Genomic DNA, 23,466 nt, shown 5'->3' on the forward strand with positions numbered 1-23,466 from the left:
GTGTGGTATATGCATGTGTGTGTCCATGAGAACACTTGCCTCTGCATGGTGCATGGCAGCCAGAAGTTGACATATGTTTCTTTTTTTGCCACTCTCCATTTTTATGTATGTATGTATGTATGTATGTATGTATGTATGTATGTATCTATCTATCTATCTATCTATCTATCTATCTATCTATCTATTCATTCATTCATTTTGAGAAAGAGTCCTACTCTGAACTTGGAACTCATTGTTTGGGCTAGATTGGCTGGCCAGTGAGTCACTGGGATCGACCTGTCTCTGCCTGTGCCTCCTTTACATTGAGATTACAGATGTGTGCTGCCATGCTTGCATTTTTCTATTTTTACATGTGCTGGGAATCTGAACTCAGGCACTTATGTTTTGCAGCAAGCACTTAATTTACTGTGCCATCCCTATAGCCCCTCAAAAGAGATCTTGATTAATATTTTGTCATTGTTTAAACGGACTTTCACAAATGCTGGCCTAATTATAAAATCTCTGGTGATGATGGGTTCCAGAGTGTGCACAGCTTTTGTAGGAACACATTTAAAGCAGATGTTACTGTCGCGCTTACTATGTCTCAGAAGAACAGTGTAGTCTCTAGCCCTGCAGATTCGTCACTGGGATCAACATTATTTGTCTTATTGCTTAGGCAGAAAATATATTGGTTTTGGATCATCTCCTTGTCAACGAATCAAATCCGGGGGGTGGCCCCATTATAGGCAAAGTAGGTCACATCTTATCTCTCCATCTCTCCAGGATACAGAATATATTCCTTGTTGTGACATGGCTTGCTGGTTTCCAAACTGTTTTTATCAGAGCACATTAAGCCATGTTAATCATCTTCACTCAAGCACAGTACATTTTGTTCCTCTGCTCGCAGACTGTTGATTTCCAGAAATGGATGCCAATCAGTTGCTGTGGATCGATGGTAATTTGTCTAGCTGCCTCAGCCATACCTTTTGTTAGCTATGGGATTTTAATGATTTGTCTTTGGTCAATGACAATAAATGGTTCTAACTGCAGTGAAGGGGTCATGAGTATTCTCACAGCTGCTTGCTCTCTTTGTCCAGGTCTCATTTCAGTAGATAAGGGGTCTTTAGAGACAACTGAAAATGATAGGCTAAGAGCCTGTTTTAATAGTGGATATAGTATGTTCCTAAAACTCAACTTGCACAAGACTATAAAACATACGAATTGCGAATATCTTCATATCTTATAGTATTTAGTTGATGACAAGTAAGTGTGCAATAGAAATAGTTGCTCAGGCTTAGAATCCCTACTGCGACAGCATAATTTTATGTGTTTTATACAACCAACTCAGTCAGTCTCCACAGAAGCCCTATGGTAGGTACTGTTATCATCCTAATTATGTAGATAAAGCAAACGACGCACAAAGAAGATAGTTGTATAAGTCCATGCAGCTAATGTGAAGAGAAATGGACTTGGGAGCACACAATGCCCTTTGAACATCACTCACCTACCACCACTGCAAAGCAGTTATATAAAGAGAAGTCAGAGCATATGGGAAAGCATGGATATTCTATGACGTTGATATATAAAATAATTTAAGTGTTACAATGATTTGATACTGACCTGATGAACACATTTAAAAAAAAACACACATAATATAATAGAAGGCCTTTCCCTTTTCCTGTCAGAATATGGTCTTCTATTTCCTCCTACATCTGACCCTGAAGAATGCAAGTAGAAGCCATCTACTACTGTGTCCTATTAAACACATTCCCTGACCATGAGGGGGCAGCAAAGGTAAGGGGTCCCAGACTGCTGTGCCTGAGTTTATTCAAGTTTCTTTTAAGTTGATAAGTATAGGATCTCTATTCATTTGGAACCATAGTAAAACTATATATTTCTAAAACTTTCACCTTAGCCTTGAACTGCAGCGCATTGCCTTTCATATTGAACACACTCCAGTCGATTCCACCTGTATGAATGTGAACTACTGGTTCATCACTTTATTTATCATTTAACTTATTTTTTTTTGTACTATAAGTTGAATTGTGTCCTTTCCTTCCCTAGATACATTGAAGTCCTAATTCTCAGTGTCTCTGGATGTGATCTCATTTGGAAATAGGCTTGGTGCAGAAACTCCATTAAGCTGAGGTCACCCAGGAGCAGCACGGACTCTTAGTTCCAAGTGACTGGTGTCTTTATAAAAATACAGTCACATGAAGAGACACAGACACATAGAGGCACCCATGTGACCGTGGTGACCAAAGCTAGGATGATGCATCCGCATGCATGTCCCAAACTCCCTGGGACTTCCAGAAGATAGGTGGAGGGTGGACACAACTTATTGTGGAGGCTTCCAGCAGGAGGTCAAGGTGGCCAGCCACATGGCTTCCAAACCATGAAGGAACAAATTCTGCCATTTCAAGCCAGCCATACTGTGGAGCCAAAGCCTGGGACTACTCTGTAGGTATCTAATGGTGACCAATCAGATGGTTTAGATGGCACTAAAAAGCTAATTATTTACTTAAACAGGTACATTCTTACACAATGGTGATCAGACTGGAAAAGGGTGGATGTTACTATTGTGAGTCACAGAACATAGTTGGATAGGCATTTAGGGAGAAACCTGGGCTTGGGAGAGCAGCGTTCCCAGCAGAGACTCTGTGATGAGAAAAGCCATCCAAGAAGACAGGGCTCTTGCAACCATCAAAAAATAGATGTTATGCCAGGCGGTGGTGGCACATGCCTTTAATCCCAGCACTTGGGAGGCAGAGGCAGGCAGATCTCTGTGAGTTCGAGGCCAGCCTAGGCTACAAAGCAAGTTCCAGGAAAGGTGCAAAGCCACACAGAGAAACCCCGTCTCAAAAAACAAAACAAAAAAAATAGATGTTGCTGGAAATATGTTGAAAGGAGCCTGGCCAAGATGATGTTGGAAGAGTACATAGAGGTTGAATCCTTCCAGTCTCTAAAAACCCTGGGGAGGCAACTGGATCACATTTGAAGCTCAGTGAGAAAGTGGTCCAGCCTCTTCAGCAGGAGATGCTATAAGCCTATTTATAGCTAAACGAATGACCTCACTCTGGAGGGTGTTGAATACAAGTTTGAAGGGGATGGACAGAACAGACGAGGAGACCAGCAAAACGATCCCAGCATCATCCCAGGGAACAGACAGGGCTTGCACCGTGATGCAGGCTTGGGGTTGGCAATGGACTAATACCTCTAGCAGAGCTGGGCCAGTTTTCCAGGAAGAGCACTGTGGAATCACTAGGTGAAGATGTATCAAGGAACTCTTATCCTTTTGCTTGTTTCAGTGATACAAAGGAAAACTTAAAAAACAGGAATAATACTTTTATAACAAAGATAATAAAACATATTTGAAAAAGAAGAAACATGCACTAGGTAGATTGCTCAATCAGTCAAGTGCTTACCATGCAAGTAGCGGATCAGAGTTCAATCCTCAGCAACTATGTAGGAGCCAAGTGTGAAGTTCTTTATATCTGGGCTTGCTGGCTAGCCAGCCTGACTTAACCAGTGAGTCCAGGTCCCAGTGAGAGATCCTATCTCCATAAATGAGGCGGACAGCTCCGGGTGAACAACACTTGGCCTCCATGTGTACCCACCCACATGAGTACATGCAAGCCCCCCAATACAAACATGCACACCCACACACTCACCTACACCTACATACAGCCCCCCAAAATGAAAAGTAATTTGATAATTAGTAATTCTTTTGTGATTAAAGAAAAAAAACTACAAAATTTTCTGCAAAATTTCAAGCTTGGAAACTAGAAAGATCCTCCTGGATAAATACTCTTGTTGAAATGAATTATTTCTCTAACCTCTTACTGCTAAGACAATCTAGTCAATATTAAAGTAAAAATAAGTCACACCCACATTGTTAATAAGAGCCACTCGCCAATTTAAGGGTAAGAAAAACAGCACCATTTCCATAGGTTATGGCCCTAAAGCATAACTCTAAGTTTCTAATAAACTGTCACAACTGAAATTGGCACATGGATTCTTCATGGTCATCCCTGGTCTCTCTCTTTGCTGTTAATCCAATGCACCAACTTCACCAGCAATATCTAATCACCGTCCATACCAGAACTCAGTCTGCTCTTTTATGTCCTTCGATATTGGTGTTCTGACCGTGCCGTGGCATTTGGAATTAAAACACTCTCAATACTCTACTTGTGCATCGTTTACTACATTTACTATCATCGTTTACTATTTTTAGCACTATTATTATGGTGTGGTGTTCTATATCTCACGTGTGATCTCCATGCCACTGAGTGTTTGTGACTATGACATCTGGGTGGAAACTGGTCTTCAGAAGGAATGTGGAACTCTTAAGACCCAATGGAATGTGCTGGAACTCTGGGCTCTCTTCTGACTCTCTTGACTACTGTGGACACTTAAGATCCCTTTGAGTTTTTGGAAATTAAAATGATCCCCATCTCAACGAAGCTGTAAGGGATTGGCAGGGACGTTTCTGTCAACTTAATGAACTTTAAAATAAAAACGGGTTGCCTACACTTGGGAAATAACTCACTTATAATTATGGCCTTCTCTGTGCTTATTTCCTCCCCTTATGCTTTGGTGCCAAGTGTGCCCCCACTCATACGCTAAACCTGAATGTTCAATGTTATATTTGAAAGTAGGGCTTGGAGGAAATGGCTAGCTTGTACAGGCTAAGCCACATGGATGCTGTTGGTGTCCCGCCCCCCCTTTTAAAGATCCTAAAGAGATCCGTTTTGCCCTAGAGCCACTAGTGTCTTGATCTTGGACTTTCTCACCCCAGTCTCAAAAGCCGTGAGAAACTAACTTCTGTTGTTTAGAAGCCTTCCGTCTGTGGTGTCTGTTATAGCAGCCGGGGCTGATGAGGACACTTGTCCTTTAAAAGAAACACCGAGCTCAGCTTCTTCTGAGAAACAGTTCTGCAATGAGGAGTCCTGTGCCTGCACTTGGCTCCTTCCAAAAACAGATTGGAAAACTGAGACTTACAACCTGAGAGTCTAAGACAATTCTATTAATGGAAGTCCATTGACTGACTGATATTGTAGTAATCAGGGTTGAGCCCAGGGTTTTATAGTTAAGCAAGTGCCCTACCACCCAGATATGATTTCAGTCCTTTGAAATCTTTTTTTTTTTTTTTTTTTAATTTGAAACAGAGTCTTATTAAGTTGTCTGAGCTGGCCTCAAACTTGCAATCTTTGCTACGGAACTGCAGAGTAGATGGAGCTACAGGCATTCACAGCTGTTCCTAGTTTTGTTAGGTGAGCTTTACAATACGGCTGTTACATTGTTTCTAAGAGTTATCTGAGATACGGTTCTCTAGGTATAGCAGGATGGTATGTAGTATTTTCTTAACGGCTTCAAAGCTAATAATACCAAAACCATTATGTAATAATGTTGCAGTTTAGGGGTTGGAAAGATGGCTTAGCAGGTGAGATCCTCCGGGGCTCTTGCAGAGGACCAGAGTTTAGTTCCCGCCACCTACATGGGGGCAGCTCAGAACTGCCTGTAATTCTCACCCTAGGGGATCTGATGCTCTCATCTGGGCTCTGGGGCACTTGCACCCGTGTGTGTGTGTGTGTGTGTGTGTGTGTGTGTGTGTGTGTGTTAAATACATAAAATAAATATAAATAAAAATAAAATAAAGATGAATGATGCAGTTTTAATTTAATACTTGAGAAGAGCAGGTATTTTCATGTTGCTGTGCTGCAGAAAGTGCGGAGGCATTGACTAGAGCTGCTGAGCGCTCACAAAAAGTGCACTGCTCTAAGAGAATGCACGAAGAGCCAGGGGAAGCCGTCTCTGGGATTCCTCACACTTCCCTCCTTTGAAGTTGAAGCATTCTGACTTTCCCATCAGAAAGTTCAAAAAGCAACAAGAAACACTGAGACAAGGAGGGGCCACATGCAACCACTCCTGGGGACTTATGCGAGGCCAAGGTGCTCAGGCCCATGACTAACTAGAAAAATCTTGAGACGGAGGACATCCTGCCCAGCCTTGCCCAGAAAAAAAAAAAAGTCCCCAGATGCCCAAGCCCACTCTGTTCTTCTAAGCTGGAGCAGTCAAGACTCACAGGCCTCTGAGTTAACTGGCAGAGGGGACATTGTATCTTATGGACTTTGAATACATCATATGAAGAATACATGCCTTGTTAGGAGCCAAACTGAGCAGAGACCTGTCAGGCTGACAGAATCATGGCGATGGAGCAGACCCCAGACTCACTGGGGCATCTCAACTGTGGTGAAACAGCTTGAGCCACCAAATCATTACAGTTTGATTGATAGCTTGAAATCACCTGGGTGTGCTCCCACGGCACGCAGGAGCGGCATGACCTGCAGATGCTCAGCACCTGTTTTATTACGATTTTTTTTTAATGAAGGAAGAACAGTCTATGATGAGTGGCTGGTCCATTTTGTAAACTCGTTTCTCAATGGAGAAATACCTCAATAGGCTTGTGAGAGAAGATGCAACGTGACAGAAAACGAGCCCCTTGGCCCTGAGTGAGTTTGCTTCTGTGGAAAACAAGGTTAAAAGGAGCTCACATACACAAAGCACCAGAGGGGGACTGGCCCATTTCAGAGAGTAGACGTCTTAGTGACTGTATCCTAATATCCAAAGAGCAAAACAGGTACATCTGCTTTCGAGTGGGTTGTCTGAAACTCTGGCCAGACTTCAGCATGCTGGAAACAAAGGTGTTTTTCTGTCTCAAATTGTAAACCATTTACCTTGAATTATATTAGCTGTTCCCTCTTCCCCTCCCACCTAATTGTGCACTAAGTACCCTTGAAAAGTAAGTCCTCCAAACAGTACTTCATGACTCAGTACTTACCTGGGAAGGAAGATACACACCACCCAGCTGTACCGTTTGGTGCTACCATTAGTTCCTTTGAACTTGATTTTCTTCTAGCCACCATCCCTTCTATTATTTCTGAGTACTCTCGGTTGTACTTGTGTGTGCCTCAGTTTCTCTGAATTGTCCATTATATAGGGCACTGCCACTTGCTGTATCTCATTGGCCTCTAACAATAGTTTACAGAGAGGTTCAGAGAGGTTCTAGACACACACGGGAACCTACGCCTATTTTACCACTTATCAGCAGAGCATCTAAGTGAGTTACTTAACTTTTGTCTTCATTTCTGCACTTGCAACAATGAAACAATCAACCGGCCTCACAGGCTTGCTGCAACGATTAAACAGTATTCTTAATGTAAAGCTCTTGCCAGAGCATGGCACAAAGAAAGAGCTGAATAAAATCATTGCTAGCTTGGCATTATCCTCCGTGGTAACTATTCTCATTTTATAGCTGCCTAGATGGAAGCCTAGGGAGGCTAGATGACTTGCTCAGAGTAATTCAGTTATTTGGCAGATGTATAAGCCCAAGTATCCTTGGCAGGGCTCTCTCTGCTAGGACACTCACCCACTGACTTCACAAAATGCTCCAAAGAACAGCATCGTGGAAGGAAGGATTATGTAATCACTCTGTTTTGCATGTTGTAGATGGTAGCTTCTCAGGTCAGCAGAAAGCTCATATGATTCATTTAGTGAGGTGTAAGTGGGCAGCTATGATGGGCTGAAAATAGGAATTATGATAGGCACTGAGGTATGATTGGGAACAGAAATACACATAAGGTTCCCCTCTCACAGAGCAAAGATTCTGTATCTGGGGCATCACCCATCACTATGTATGATTGGAGAATGGCCATCTGGGTCTAACATAACCCTCAGCCATCATGAAGCAGACACTGCTGTGGTGACTAACAGAATGTTTGAGCCCTAAATAATGACATAAAAAGTAAGAATGTTGCAGTAACAGCTACATCCATGACAATGATAACAGGCTATGAACATTCCTCGGTAGAAAGAGAGGGCAGGGTGACAGGATGTTCACCTGAAATTCCACCCACCAAATACTCCTGCCTTCTGACTGCACCTGGTCTTGGAGCTCTTAGAAAAGATGAGTATAGAAAAGGAAGGAGGTGATGTGGCTTCCTCCAGGTTGTCACCTATATTGTGAGGGGTCTGGAAGTGGTGGGGTGGGGATGGGAACAGGAGGGATCAGGTCAGGGGAGGATGGAGGGAGAGAGTACTGGGAGGGACAACTGGATTCTGGAGGCATCTTTGGGATGAGCTAGAAACTTCGTGGAATGGAAACTCCCAGGAATCTATGAGGGTGACCCTAGCTAAGACTCCTAGCAAATGGGGATGTGGAACCTGAACCAGCCATCTCCTGTAACCGGGCAAGACCTCCAGTGGACGAACGGGGACCCCAACCCAGCCACAAACCCTTTCACCTACAATTCGCCCTGCCTACAAGATGTGCTGGGGTAAAGGTGGTACAGAAATGTGGGAGTGGCCAACCAATGACTGGTCCAGCTTGAGATGCATATCATGAGTCAATTAGATGATTCCCAGTGATATTCTGCTATACTCATAGATTGGTGCCTGGCCCAACTATCGTCAGAGAGGCTTCACCCAGCACTTGATGGAAACAGATGCAGAGACCTGCAGCCAAACATTAGGTGGAGATCAGGGAATCCTGCAGAAGAGGGGGAGGACGGATTGTAGAAGCAAGTGAGGTCAAGGGCACCACAAGAAAACTCACGGAATCAACTAACCTAGGCTCCCAGGGGCTCACAGAGACTGAACCGACAACCAGGGAGCCTGCCTGGGACTGACCTAAGCTCTCTGTATATATGTTACAGTTGTGTAGCTTGGTCCTCTTGTGGGACTCCTAACAGTGGAAGCAGGGGCTGTCTCTGACTCCGTTGCCTGCTTTTGGGACCCTTTCCTCCTAGCAGATTACCTTGCCCAGCCTTGATAGAAGAGGAGGTGCCTAGTCTCACTGGAACTTGACCTGCCATGACTGGCTGGTGTCCATGGGAGACCTGCCCTCTTCTAAAGAGAAACAGAAGAGGGGAGAGTGGGTGGGATGGGGTAGGAATGGGGTGGGGGAGGGGCTTGGAGGCGAGGAGGGAGAGGAAACTTGGGTCAGGATGCAAAAATGAAAAAAATCAATGAGCAAACAAAACAAAACAACCAAAAAAAAAAAAAAAAAAAAAGAGGTGGGAGGTGACCCGAAGCACCACTGAGGCAGCTAGCTCCCTTCAGGCTGTCACCTCTGCTGGGATGGGACTGTTGAGCGACACTCTTGTATCCCAGTCACCTACTCTCCTGTAAGTAAACCCAAGACACTCCCGGGTTCACCAAGTTGGACCCGGGAGGAACCATGTCTACATTAGTCAGGGGCTCCAAATCCGGGATGACTGTTCATCCCTCTCCTGCTGGGTGTGTGCACACTTACGTGGGAGAGTGTAGATTAAGTCATGAAGGAAAAAAATAAAAATTAAAAAATATATTAATTAATTAATATTAATTAATTAAAAAATAATTGTATTATTCCTTTTTAGTCACACCTTAATACCTCAATATGTAAATCTACATGTTTAAACATGTTTTTGTGTGTTTTGCTGCTTGTACTTGAAAAGCAAGTAGGATTTCAAATAGAGACTTTTTATTTGAATGGACATATTGGAGTCTACCCATCGAAGACAGTGTAGCTTTGAAACAGTTTCAGAGGTTTCTGACTGTCCCCATGGTACTGATTAGCTCAGGGCATTTGGATCATGCTTCCTTTTAGCAACAGTGTCTTCATAGGCAGTTTCTAAACAAGCAACATAATCCAGCATTGCTCTTCACTCACCATGCTTTGTTTTTGCTCAGCGTGGCATTTCTCAGCTGAATGGTTCAAGGTTCTTAAAGTGACAGTGAATACCTTGGGAACTGGAGTTTGCACCCCCAAAGAGGCGGGTCAGTTACTGAATGGGATCTCCTGACTCATGTATGTGAGGCTCTACCTGCAACTCTGAAGAAAAGGGATTTAAGAAATCCTCCATTGTCTCACAATGGAGCATAGCCTGCCAGGTGCCTCGTTGGGAGATGCTGTGGATCCTTTGAATATGCCCCAGGACTGTGTATACAGATCCTGGTCCACTGTCACAGCATCCCTGGGATCACCTTCTCTTCCCCTCCTCTTTCCCATCCCTTCTCCTTTAGAAAAGGACCCTTTTAGGAACAAGCACCTAATTATTTTTCCACACTTCATGACAGATTTTCATAGTATTTGTGGGGCAGTAGATTGAAATGTAGACCTGCATCTCTAATCCTTGATTATATGCCTCAGAAAGAAACGTCCGACAAGGAATATGGTCAAAGCCAAAGCATCTGGGATCACTGAAGTATTGGAATGAACTGTGATTGGAAACACCAAGTTCAATTACGAGACACTTTTTAATATCAGTGCACATCTCCCATGTTACTTTCCAACTCCCTTTTACAACTTGTCATTTCTCTCCTCCCTCCTAGAGGCATCATAATTCTTCACTGACATCACCATTGTTAAAAAATTCAGAACGCTGACAGGATAAAAAATGTGGAAAAAAGCCCATAAAGTAAGGAAGCTTTAAAGTAATAATATATTGAGAATTGGAAATAAAATATGAGGTGATTAAAGATGGAAAAGATGGACAAAGGGTTAGTAGAGGGAGAGAGGGAAGAAAGCAGACTCCCTCCCACCTCCATTTGTAACAATGAATTATAGTGAAGAATGTCCTGTGCAGATTTAAAACACATGTGGATGTGCACATATGAATACACAAATGCATGCTTGAATGCACACATACACACACACATGCGTACACACACACACACACACACACACACACACACACACACACACACACAAAATCTGATGGACGCAGGGATGATTCAACATACGTAAGCAAACAAATATCATGAGCCATATAAATGGACTCAAAGACAGAATCACACGATCATCTCAATGGATGCATAAAGGACTCTTGATAGCTGAAATGCAACACAGTCCAAGCCTTGGTCCATTTTGTTTTAAGTTTCGAGAAAGTCATCAGTGGAATCTACTTCTGTTCACTGTTGGTTTAGCTATTGAGGGAAATGAGGTCAATAGATAGATCTCAGACTGTCTAATTTAGCAGTTCTCAAAAGGGTTCTCTCAATGACCCTTTCACAGGGGTCATCTAAGATCATCTGTATATCAGATATTTACATTAAGATTCATAACAGTAACAAAATTACATTTATGATGTAGCAACAGAAATAATGTCATGGCTGGGGTCATTAAGACACAAAGGACCGCAGCATTAGGAAGGTTGAGAACCACTGTGCTAATTGAACACCACAGAAGTAGAGTCAGCCACCATTCCAAGCACCGTTAGAAAGGAGAATGGCTTTTCTCTAGACTGGCTCTCCTCTATAGTGGCAAGCTGGTGCTTTGGTGTTTCTGAGAGGGAGCAGGGTGGGGGGCAGACCTTTTTGAAGTTGAATTATGCCTTGGGGGAAGCTACAGAGCTACATGAAATAAAATGAATGGGGTTCCATTTGCTGTATGTGCCTTGAAGAAGGCTGGCTGATTGAGGTACTTATATTGTTGTGCCATAATCCCAAAGAGAGAATTTCATGATAGAAGCAGTCAGCAAAAACGATGGCTTCATAGAGAAGACTCCAAGACCAGGGGCAGCTTCCTAGTGCTGCTGTGGTAACGTACCACACAGGGGTGGGTCTGAGATATAGATGTGTCTATTGCAATTCTGGCTAAATTGCTGTGGTTTGAGGCTAGATGTCTCAAACCACAGTGTCTTCTGGCCATGCTGTCTTTGAAGGTTCTTTGAAAGTCTGCTCTCGCATCTCTTCCAATTCCTGGGGCCCGCAAGGTTTCGGGGCTTATGGTGACTGTAACTTCAAGCTTCTCACATCTTTGCTTCCATGGGGTCTTTCAGAGTTCTATCTTCCTGTAAGTCTGGCTCAATTCCAAAATGACTGGGTCATGAGATCTTCGAGTTATGTCCACAAAGATCCCATCTCCAAATATCATATTCTGGGGTTGTGGGTGACCTGAGTCTTCAGATATTAGTATCAGCCAATCCATTGCTGCTCTGACAGTGTTAGGATTTTTCTAGAAACAGGGTGGAAACTGGAACAATAAGCCACCCACTGCACACTTATTCATTAAAAATTAGCAGGGCCTTTCAAGACCTGTGTTGAAGCAGGAAGTGGGACACGGCACCTTTATTTAAAAACCACGTCTTAACATTTGTGCCTTTTCATAACTGTTTGTGGTTTGATTCAATGCTGCAGAGGGCTGCAGACCACAGTGACTTGTGGAGTCTGCCAACGACCTTGAGGTCAGTCTATACCCACAGAGCTCCTGACTCCTGCCCACTCCGTAACCACCACTTTCAGAAAGAGCATCCTTTCTACGAGGTGGCTGTTTCTTTGTTCAGATGTGTTTTGTAAATATAAAGTGTACGGGCGGGGGGTGTGGGGGGGAACATTAGTACCTGGTAATTTAGAGATAGGATTCACTCAGTGTGGGACTTAACCCCCGCCGCCTACCTTTTACAAATATTTAAATTAAAAGAGATTAGATGTATATTGAATTATAAATATTTGATGCAATATATAGGAAACTGTTTTTGGTTATTTGCTGAATTTATATGTGTTTTCTGGAAAGCATGTAATGTTTCTTTTTCTATTAAGATGTGTTTATCTTCTGTTGTATCTTTCCTTCTGACGTAGGGAGAATGTGATGTGGTGCATTCTCTCAGTTGCGTTTGTACCAGGGCGACAGGAACGCCGGACAGAAGTTAGGACAGAAAGGCATGTTTTAGATCAAGATTTCAGAGAAGTTTAAGATTAGGGTAAGGAGGAAGTTTGGAGGGGGGGCGGGGGGCAGCTCTGCCGCAGAGGTAGAAACACTAGGCAACGGCTGTGCACCAGGCATGGACCAGGATGCAGAAACTGCAGGCCAGAACCAGGGAGAACAGTGATGCCCATTTCCAGTCATCTACTTCTGCTGGCTGAGCCCACTCACGTCATAAAGACTCTAAGGCCTTTAGAACGGGCCTACGAGCTGGGGAGGAACATTCAAGACATGTATGTGAGTGGGGCATTTCAGATTCAGACTGCCACACTCCCACATTATAGTGAGACTTTTCCTATAGGAGTCCAACCTTGCCCTAGTTCAGATGTCTTGTTCTGTATGTCTATGAAACGTTTCTCTCAGTTCTGGCATTCTAATTTTTCTGTCTTTCTCTGGAGACTACATGAAGAAAGGGTCTTTTTCTTGTACAATTAGGAGCCTGGGACAGTTCCCACTTATATGAATGAATGGTACTTAATGAGTGGATGGGTAGATAAATGAAAGCCCTCAAAGAGAGATTATTTAAAAATCACATTGAGTAAGGATATATTTAAATTTGTGGGAACTCAAAATGGATGCATAGGACATTCCACTAATCTCATTTTTGTGTAATCTGACCACTTCAAACTTCTCATTTCTCTGTACATGCAATTCTAGTTTTTGCACTAAAAGTCTATGAACTACTTTTTAAAATAACACATTGAGCACTTAGGAAGTAATTTAGCAGACATTCTGCAACATATATATTTTTAATATAAAATGGAGGGAGAGCTGGGTTGGAATAAAATGGGCAGTTTTGCCTCACACATATTTGGAGCAGTTAACTGAAGAGATGGGAGGCAGGGGTCTGAGGAGAGAGCTTCCCAGATGCAAGATGTTAAACACTAGCAGTCTTTGTTGAGAGCCCACGGTGGCTGTCCTTCACGTTTATGATATGGAAAGCATAGGAGAAGACCTCATATCTCCTCTCAACCTTCTCAGTGCAGACTTCCAGGTCTGACATGTTCACAAAACTTCCGCGTTTGGTAAGTTAGCCATTCCATCGAGCTCTGTAGGGAGCCAGCCCAAGAAGTCACACACCTTGGGAGACATCATGGAAACAACACAGGGAAGGGACATGGCACAGATATCACGTAAGAGGCCGTGAGCAGAGACCAAAGAGGCAGCTGAAACGTGACAGCTGCACCCCCAATACCAACACATTTTCCTTATCCTATGGGGGCTTTTTCAGCTCAAAATAAATACAAACAATGGATGAAAATAGCAAGCACCAAGTGCTTTGCTAGTTTACGGAAGGACTTTTTAGTAGTTGGCGGGGGCATCTTGCCTATCTGGGTGCTGGTAGTGAGTTTCCTGTGGTGAGAGGTTCTCCAGCAGGGCACAGGTAATTAATTTCCCTGGACTGATGCTGTAGGGGGTGATTCAAAGAAGTAGCAGTTGGGTGGGATGACCAGTAAGTCCTGTGAAGGCTGCTTCCACATTGGAGATTAAGAGACGACCTCCCTGCGAGAGTCACACTGAGGTGAGCTGCAAGGATGGATCCTGGACATGTGGTTTGCTCTGGGAACTGGAAAAAGACCAGAAGAGGAGTAATTAAAGTAAAGCTGGAGAGAGAGAGGAGGGAACAGGTCACACAGAACATGCAGGATTTAGAAAATTCCGAAAGCAATGGAAGGCCTTTGAGGGATTTTGCACAGAGACATATTGTCCTGGGCAATCACTGTTTTCAGTCTCATATAGGCTTAAGACATGTTTATATAACGCTGGCCATTATATGAACTCTGTTTTACATGAAACAGCATCATGGAGCTCCTCCTCCTCACCGACATACACTAATGACACACAGCCCTGAAGATTCAGGATTATCGACAGGACCCAGTTTGATAGGCCAGAGGGACAAACCGTCTGGTAAAATCAGAGAGCCAGGAGAGTCAGTAACAGGGCTACAGCAGCCTTGGGGAACAGCAGAGACATTCAGAACTCCTGTAATGGTTTACCTTAAATGAAACATCAAGATCGATATAAAATATTGGTGCTGCATGAGACATTCATTTCTCTTTGGGTGTTTTGGCTTATATACCCTCATCTTGTCGTGAAACTCTGAATTATCGTGAAAAAGAAAAAATTCAGAAAAGTTCAAGTACTATCTACCCAGGAGTGGCTTGTCATTACAACTCCTAAAAGTCCACATTTTTCTGTAGAGTGGGAGGCTTATCTGCCGGTTAAGCAATCAAGTGTAGGAATGGTATCTAGGCAGCTAATCCACCTTCTAACTGGTTTTCCTAGTAGCTCGCAGAGTATCTATAGAGGACAGCCCCACGTTAAACGCTGAGAAAATTTCTGGGTCTTGTGCATCAAAAAAGCACGTTTCTATGTGTGTGTGTTTGCTTGCAAATTTTGCTTTTTAAGTTAGGAATATTGCTGACTTCTAATGTCATTCTCTTTGTCCAATTAGTGAGCAAGTTTTATTTCTCTGATTAAAACCAAGCAAATTCAGGATGCTGGCTCTATTGCATGTGCTATATGTGGAGAGCTTCCCTTAACCATTCACACACACACACACACACACACACACACACACACACTCCCCTCTCATTCCCCTTGATGCCTGTACTTAAATCTCTGCTAAAACCTTTTGTAATAAACTTCAACTATGCTTTAAAAACCAACCCCCCCCCCTTTTTTTAAATTGGCGACATTTAAATAAGTCTCTTCACATTTGGCTTATCTGGGATTACTAAAATACAATCATTTTCATCAATTTAGAAGTTAGCAAAGAAACTTTTTGTATCGAATATACTGCCCAGCAGTCTCTCTGAGACCAGTGTGCACGTTTCTTGCCCCTGAAAGCACGCTGAGTTCCTTGTTTTCTCTGGCTGCCGTCTCATGGACAACTCTGCCCCAACTCGCCCTTCAGATCCAGGCTAAACGGCACAGGTGCCTGAATCAATTTTATATAAACTACAATCGATATTTTGGGAAGCCTTGTGGCTGTTGTCTTTAATTAAAAACTTAAAGGGGGCGTGTGAGATATCTTGCTTTTTAAAAAGTATGCTTTTATATGGGAGAAATAAAAAGAAAAGAAAAAGAAACTTTCTTTAGCGAATCATATTCTCTTTCTGAATCACAGCGGTTACAGCTTAAACTTTCAAACAACAAAGAAAAACCCCTCTAGGGCCTGGAGTCACAGCTCGGTTTTGTTACTTCTGAAAAAATCAGAGTGCATATCTGTACATGTCACGATTCCGGAGACAAGACTGTGCCCAGAAGAGTGAGATGTGGGTTTCCCATCACTGGTTTTTCCAAGCTCTGACCTTCCAGGGGCAGCTCGGTCTAGGAGCCTTGGACCTTAGTGCGAGCGGCCCCTCGACGTCATGGTCACGGGCTTCGTGGACCACTCGAGTGCTGCTACTCCCCCCGCCCCCGCCCCCAGCCCCATCTCGGATCCAGCAAGCCAGAGCCCAGTCCCGGAGCACAGGAGGCCGAGTTAACCTCCCGGCGAGGGTCCCTCTAGGCTCCCGCCCGGGGGGACCCTCCTACCTGCCCGTCCCGAAGCGCTCAGCAGCAGCAGCAACAGTAGCAGCAACCCGGGCAACCCGGGCAGCAGCCGCGGCAGCGCCGGGCGGCCGGGCGCCGGGGTCCCGGGAGCGCGCATGAGCAGACAGCTGGGGTCACATCTCTGGGAACGCGGCGTGACCTCTCCAGGGATCCTCTCTACATGCAGGACGAGGGCGATGGAGCCCAGAGGCCGGCGCTGCTCACACGGCTTTCCCCGCAGGGTGTCCCCGCGCACCAGAACAGCTTTGGTCCACAGGCTTCAAGGACTGGTGGAGATCAATCAGATCGAAGCAGGTAAAGGCTCACCCCAGCACCGCATAGTCTGATCCCTCACTTGAAATGTTAGATTTCATCCCGGAAGAAGATGCTGGAAGAGGGAAATAGATATTTCTCAACGTACTGTTTGTTGGGCATGCCGTCTTACCTTGTTCAGGATTTCCTTCCACCCTGCCTGCCACCTGAAGTCAGGACTCTGCGTTTTACAGATGGGCAGACGCATTCTCAAAACCCAACAAAGAGCCTGTGAGAGGTGACCCCCCAACTAAGAAAGAAAGAAGGAAGGAGGGAAGGAAAGAAGGAAGAAAGAAAGAGGGAAGGAAGAATGAAAGAAAAGGAAGGAAGGGAGAGAAAGAAAGAAAGAAAGAAAGAAAGAAAGAAAGAAAGAAAGAAAGGAAGGAAGGAAGGAAGGAAGGAAGGAAGGAAGGAAGGAAGAAAGAAAGAAAGAAAGAAAGAAAGAAAGAAAGAAAGAAAGAAAGAAAGAAAGAAAGAGTAAGCATTGGAACAGTGTGAGAAAAATATGCAAGCAGATCTCACCTGCAGTCCTTTCTAGGTAGTTGTAAATATTAAGTATAAAGCGAAAACAAACAAATTAACCACGTACTTCAGGCATGTTCTCTCTCTCTCTCTCTCTCTCTCTCTCTCTCTCTCTCTCTCTCCCTCCCTCCCTCCCTCCCTCCCTCCCTCCCTCCCTCCCTCCCTCCCTCCCTCTCTCTCTCTCTCTCTCTCTCTCTCTCTCTCTCTCTCTCTCTCTCTCCTGCTCAGATTCCTGTTGCAAATGCATAAATTAAGAGAAATGACCCTTACATTGCATCAAATGCCCTTAGGAAGAAAGGAGTCTCAACAATTACACCAAAACAAGCAAACAAACAAGTAAACCTCTTTTTGGTGGTGGAGGTAGTTAGGAAGGCAGCAATTTTCAGAGTGTCTTAAATTCCTGTTTTCTTCATCTCAAAGAGACCGAGTCCAGGTGGAGTGTCTCCTGATGGCTTCTGAGGGCTAAAGCGGTCCAGTGTGTCAGCTGTGCCTCCAGTTTCCACAGGTAGGGGGCACTAGAGGAGGACGGACAGGACTTGTTCGTTGTTTATTTGATGTTTTCTTAGTCATTTTCTCCTAGTCTTTAACCTGGCAGAAGCAATTTAGCTCCAGCAGCCTTTGGTCCTAGTTTCCAGCTTCTTCGTGTACTTGAAGACTCTGCCTCATTGGCCAGACTCAGTTCTCGCGGGTCTGAATCTCGCATCTCCTTTTTGTGAAGTTCCTTTATCACTATGTAGTCCTTAGGTCTCCGCTTCGTTTCCTCAGCCCTAAGAGGGGAAGTCGCAATGCAATCAGTAGCGACTCAGTTTCCATCTCAGCCTTCCTTTTCAGCTGTTAGTTCTCTGACATCTGCCTCTTAAGATAATCATTGTGTTTCTCACCCTTCCTCCCAAACCGGGCTCTCACTAATTCATATGCAATTCCTGAAAACTCTAAGGACTCTGAGCTAGTAATACATTATTTTTATACCAGTGTTAGGACTTGTAAAAAGTTTCTGTTTAAATATGACTCATCCATAGCCTAAAAGGGGTTAGCTCAAGCAGACATATATCTGGCCCTTACTTAACCTGAACACTGTTATTTCTTGGGCGATAGTTTGCACCCTGCCTTCTTAGGATAGAGGCTGAGAGACAGCCAGATGCTGCCCTCTCTGGTGGTCCTCTGCTAGGAGTGCTTGTGGGTGGCCAATCCAAGGTTCAGTTGTAAGAAATGACATTTCCAGGGCAACAGGCTTCTTCCTCACTGTGTCCTCAGGAAGGCTGAGTGTAGCCCTAGAACCTTAGGCTCAGCTTGGATGGTGACGTCTCCCATGCACTGAAGTAGAGAGCATCATTATCTTGTTTTTACTTGTCACCCAGAGTTCATCATTATTTTGTTTTTACTTGTCACCCAGAGTTCATCTTTGTGGTGGGATGTCTTTCTGTAGGCTGCGAATATGTGTTGCTCTGATTGGTTGATAAATAAAACTGCATTGGCCTATGGCAGGGCAGGATGGAGCCAGGTGGGAAAATCCAAGGGAGATAATAAGGGGAGATGCTAGTCGCTGCCCAAGGAGCAGCAAGATGCCAGCAGACTGGTAACAACATGGCCACGTGGCAACATATAGATTAATAGAAATAGGTTGAGTTAAGTTATAAGAGCTAGCTAACAAGAAGCTTGACCCATAGGCCTTACAGTTTGTAATTATTATAAGCCTCTGAGTGATTATTTTATAATCAGCTACAGGACCATGGAGCCAAGCAGGAATGGATAAACCTTCCGGGCTACACACCTTAAGACATTTTCTTAGCATCTTTATGTATTTTTGTGGTACTGGACCTTAGTAGCTTTGCATTCTAAGCTTCCACCATATTTGTTAAGTCCAGGGAGTGCAGTCCTTGTCCTTCCTAGGCTAAATAAACTCCAGTGTATCCTCCAAGGATCTGTGAAATAACTAATCACATAGGTATTTTCTTACTTATCTACATTACAGTCACCGTTAATTGTGTTGAAATCTTAGCTGGGTGGACTAGGAGTTTCTGGGTTTTGTAGTTAAAAAAAAAAAACCCAAAAACATACACTAGTATCACCTCACTACTCTCACCACCAAGCACTAACACCACACACACACACACATACACACACACACACACACACACACACACACACATCACATCACACTTTTTTTTTTCTAGTCCACTTTAAGTCCTAAATAGTTTCCAGGCATGATGCTTTGCTTTGTCAACTTGACACAAGCTAGTATCACACAAACTGGAAAGAGAGTCTCAACCAGGAATTGTCTACATTGGGTTGACCTGTGGGCATATCTGTGTGGGATTGCCTTACTTTAATTGGTGTGGAAGATCGAACCCATTACAGGCAACACTATTCCCTAGCTAGGAGGTCCTGCCCCATGCAAGAGTGTAGAAGCTGAGCTGATACAAGCCAGCAAGTGAACATATACACATTCATTTCTGTCATCTCTTGATTGTGGGTGTGGTGTAACTAGCCAATGGAAGTTTCTGCCTTGACTTCCCCCACAGTGATGAACCTTAGCCTTGAACTGTAAGCTCAAATAATACCCCCCACAGCTGCTTTTTGCCAGGGTCTTTTTATCATAACAACTGAAACGAAACTAGAACACCAAGTATGCTTCATCACGTTGGTACTATGAAGTTAGTGAATCCTTCATTTGAGCCGGATACGACACTAAGATTTCGACATGTGATGACTCCTTTAATGCCAACAATCCTGTGAATTAGTCATATTACCTGAGTAGTAGAGGAAGGAGACAGGCTAGAACAGGTTGTTCTTTAAGAGCCACAGAAGTGGAACCGGAGTTCTGGTTGCTCTCATTTCTAAGTCTGTGCCTTTAATATTTTCTCTATGCCTCTTGCATTAAGAAATGAGGTGTGAACGATATATTAAAAAGCCAATTGAAATGTATACTTGTTCATTTATGGTTTCTAGATGTAAACTACCTTGTGAATGGGAGAAAAATGTTCATTCCTGAAAGCCAAGTATAGTCAGAGGCAGGTCCGTATAAATATGACTACTTTTAAAGTCATCGAGTTGGTGGTGGTTACAGGAGAACTCGGTGAGATAAGGTTCTTTGTAATAGGTTGAGGGTGGGATGCAAATGCAGAAAACAGAGTCCAGGGAAGGAGGTGCAATAAACATCTGGGGCTTATGTGGTTCCTAAGGTGTTTCAGTTATCCTATCTTCCTGTGTGGGTGTTTAGAGAGTCTTAGCAACTTTTCACATCATGCCATCAGCTTAAATACTACTTTTATATAATATCTAAAATCCCATGGAATTCCATCCCACCAACTCTTCCACAAAACCATTTTATTTAATCATCTTCTAAAGAAATAGATTATGCTTTTTTTTTTAAAAAAAAAAGTCATTCTTGGATATGCTCAGCAGCAGAACACTTGACTAGCTTTTAGAAGTCCTTCTGTTCAACTCCCAGCCCTGAAAAACAGTTGTAACTTGAAGCATCATATTCAAGGAGAAAAATGAAATGAGTAGATGTTGCAGCTCTCTAAACCATCACCAAGGGAATGTGCTGGTAAGCATCATGCAAGGCCCAGGAGCAAGCAGAATAATGTTCTGACACCAGATGCCCAGTTAAGAGCTTTCATGTTAGAATAATTCCCTGTGTTCTCTCACATCTGGATCCTGTCACTTAACACGACCCTTACAAATATTATCCATGTTGGAGCTGGAGAGATGCTCACTGGTCAAGAGCACTTGCTGCTCTTTCAGAGGATCCAGGTTTAGTTCCCAGCACCATCATGGCAGCTCACAGCTGTCTATATCTCCAGTTCTAAGGGATCTGGCACCCTCTTCTGGCCAACACAGGTACCAGGCACACATGTGGTGCACATACATACAGGCAGGCAAGCCTTCATCTGCATAAAATAAAAATAAATAAAATAAATCAACCTTAACTTTAAAAAAAAAGCATCCATGTTGTTGCTTATAACTGCAGAATTATCCATTTTATGCCTTTCCCTCAAGTTACATATTTATTCTGTTTTTGATATTTTTCTAGTTTGGGTCTTTGGGCCATTGTACTCTGTTGAGCATTCTTGCAAATGCTGCTTGCATGTGCATGTGTATTTCTGTCATCTATATAATTAAAGATACAATTTTAGGGCCATAGGTTAGATGTGATTTTAACTTAAATAATTTGTGCCAAACTAGGTTTCCAAAGAAATTGTACCAGTTTGCCTTCTTTTTACTATCTTTTTTGTTTGTTTGTTTGTTTGTTTTGAGACAGGATTTCTCTGTGTAGCTTTGCTCCTTTCCTGGAACTCACTTGGTTGACCAGACTGGCCTCAAACTCACAGAGATCTGTCTACCTCTGCCTCCCAATGCTGGGATTAAAGGCGTGCACCACCGGTGGTCCGCTGGTTTGTTGGCTGAACTGGTCAGCGATCCTCCAGGGAGGCCCGTGCCCAGCGGCCTCACGGATGAGGTCACCCTCAGCTGCTGCTCCGGCCAGGACCCCAGCACCAAGGACTTCCTATTGCAGCAGACGATGCTGAGAATTAAGGATCCTGAGAAGTCCCTGGATTTTTTTTATACTAGGGACGTTACTCCAAAAGTTTGATTTTCCTACAATGAAATTTTCCCTCTACTTCTTGGCTTACGAGGATAAGAATGACATCCCTAAAGATAAGGAAGAAAGAACACCAAGGACGTTTTCCAGAAAAGCTACACTTGAGTTGACACACAACCGGGGCACTGAGGATGATGAGACCCAGAGTTACCACAGCAGCAACTCAGACCCTCGGGGATTCGGTCACCCTGGGATTGCCGTTCCTGATGTCTACAGTGCCTGTAAAAGATTTGAAGAACTGGGAGTCAAGTTTGTGAAGAAACCCGGCGATAGTAAAACGAAAGGTCTGGCATTCATTCAAGATCCTGACGGCTACTGGGTCGAAATTCTGAATGCTAACGAAATAACAAAGATTATTTAGTTCTGTGAGAATGCCCCTTAGAGGTGTCGGTGACAGTGGGGACAAGAAACAGCGTGATACAAGAAGCACTGAGAGCCGATGGATCTTTGCTCCAGTTCAAGTGATTCTGAAATCCTTGTCATTGTCCTGTTTCAGTGGTTTCTTTAAAATCCTCCCTCCTCTGTTTAGTCAACCTAATTTTCAAGTACCAGTTTGTCTTATGACTTTGACAAAGTTGTGTGACTTTGCTTTTTAGGTAATAATTAGAACGATTCCCTTCAGAGACTACATTTGCTACCCTGTCCCTTAAGTATTACTCGTCTGGTTTTGATTCATCATTTAAATTTTTGTTTTAAATGTTTTTTTTCTTACCTTCTGGGATTTCAATTCTTCAGAAATAACTTTTCATAATGGAAAGTAAAGAACACTGAACAGAAATGAAACTTCGCATGTACTTCAAAAAGCATAGTGTTTATTTTACAAAAGAGAAGGCACTCTTGAGAGCAATTCTGAATCACACTGACTAGGAAACTGACAGAAATACTAATATATATGTGTGTGTGTGTGTGTGTATGTGTGTGTGTGTGTATGTGTGTGTGTGTGTGTGTGTGTGTGTGTGTGTGTGTGTGTGTGTGTGTGTATAAAGTACTTTCAAAGTTCAAGGACTAACTTTACTTTGTGGGAATGTGAAGAAGGAGGGATTGATATTACTAGGTACTTTGACAATGGGCTGGCTAGGCTGCGGCATACTTTATGTGAACAAATACTACAACTACGACGGGAGAAAGCAAGTGGCTAGACAAATCGACTAACCTGACTGTGTCATCGTTTTTTAGTGTCTGGATGATGCCTCACTGGACCTCCTGTGCTAGTCTTCTCCTCTGAGGCCTGCAGTGAGCTTGGCTTTGTGCCCTTTGTTCTCAGGCTTGACTACCACAGGGTAAGAAGTATAGACGTCTGTAGATAAACGAGGCTGTTCTAGGGGACAGTCTGTGTGAGGGGGGCTCCCATGAGTCTCCCCCACCCCAGGGGCCTATGAATTCACTTAGGATAAACTATTTCCAATGGGAACTCAGATATCAGGAGTTAGCTCAGTGCTCTACCCTACTGACTGACTGGTGGTGGATTTCTAAGGCAATTTTGAAAACTTTTGGTCTGGAGGATAAAACCCAATTTGAGATCGAACTACACTGAAGTTTTCTGCGGGCTGTAGTGGAAGCTGTCTGGATGGGTGATGTCAAAGGTTACACCTCTAGAAGCATTCTGTTTCTTTTGGGGATGAAATAGATAATGTGAACAGTTTAAACAAATCATAGACTGAAATAAAACTTTAATGCTGTTTAATATGATAAAAAAAAAAAAGCCGGGCACCACCACCCGGCTGCCAGTTGGCATTCTTACCAGCCATGGCACACAGTTCTTCTA

At 43.5% G+C, this 23,466-nt stretch overlaps 1 protein-coding gene and 1 pseudogene across 3 annotated transcripts in view; one reads left to right on the forward strand and one right to left on the reverse strand.

Annotated features, from left to right (window-relative positions):
• Nucleotides 1–16,536, reverse strand: part of Il20ra (interleukin 20 receptor subunit alpha) — a 34,731-nt gene extending 18,195 nt beyond the window's left edge. The window contains exons 1-2 of one of the 3 annotated variants that reach the window (XM_076552683.1): nt 4,079–4,277; nt 3,405–3,533 (exon numbers count right to left, since the gene is read on the reverse strand). Coding sequence is in view for 1 of the 3 variants with exons in the window: in XM_076552684.1 (XP_076408799.1) it covers nt 16,265–16,379 (115 nt within the window). In the remaining 2 variants the exon portion in view is untranslated. Of the gene's footprint in view, nt 1–3,404; nt 3,534–4,078; nt 4,278–16,264 lie in introns of those variants that run through there. The other 2 variants (XM_006986105.4, XM_076552684.1) reach the window with 2 other exon arrangements.
• A 1,344-nt stretch (nt 16,537–17,880) lies between these two features.
• Nucleotides 17,881–22,682, forward strand: LOC102927045 (lactoylglutathione lyase pseudogene; annotated as a pseudogene).
• The last annotated feature ends 784 nt before the right edge of the window (nt 22,683–23,466 follow it).

The sequence above is a fragment of the Peromyscus maniculatus genome, chromosome 16 (assembly GCF_049852395.1).
Source record: "Peromyscus maniculatus bairdii isolate BWxNUB_F1_BW_parent chromosome 16, HU_Pman_BW_mat_3.1, whole genome shotgun sequence".
NCBI lineage: Eukaryota > Metazoa > Chordata > Mammalia > Rodentia > Cricetidae > Peromyscus > Peromyscus maniculatus.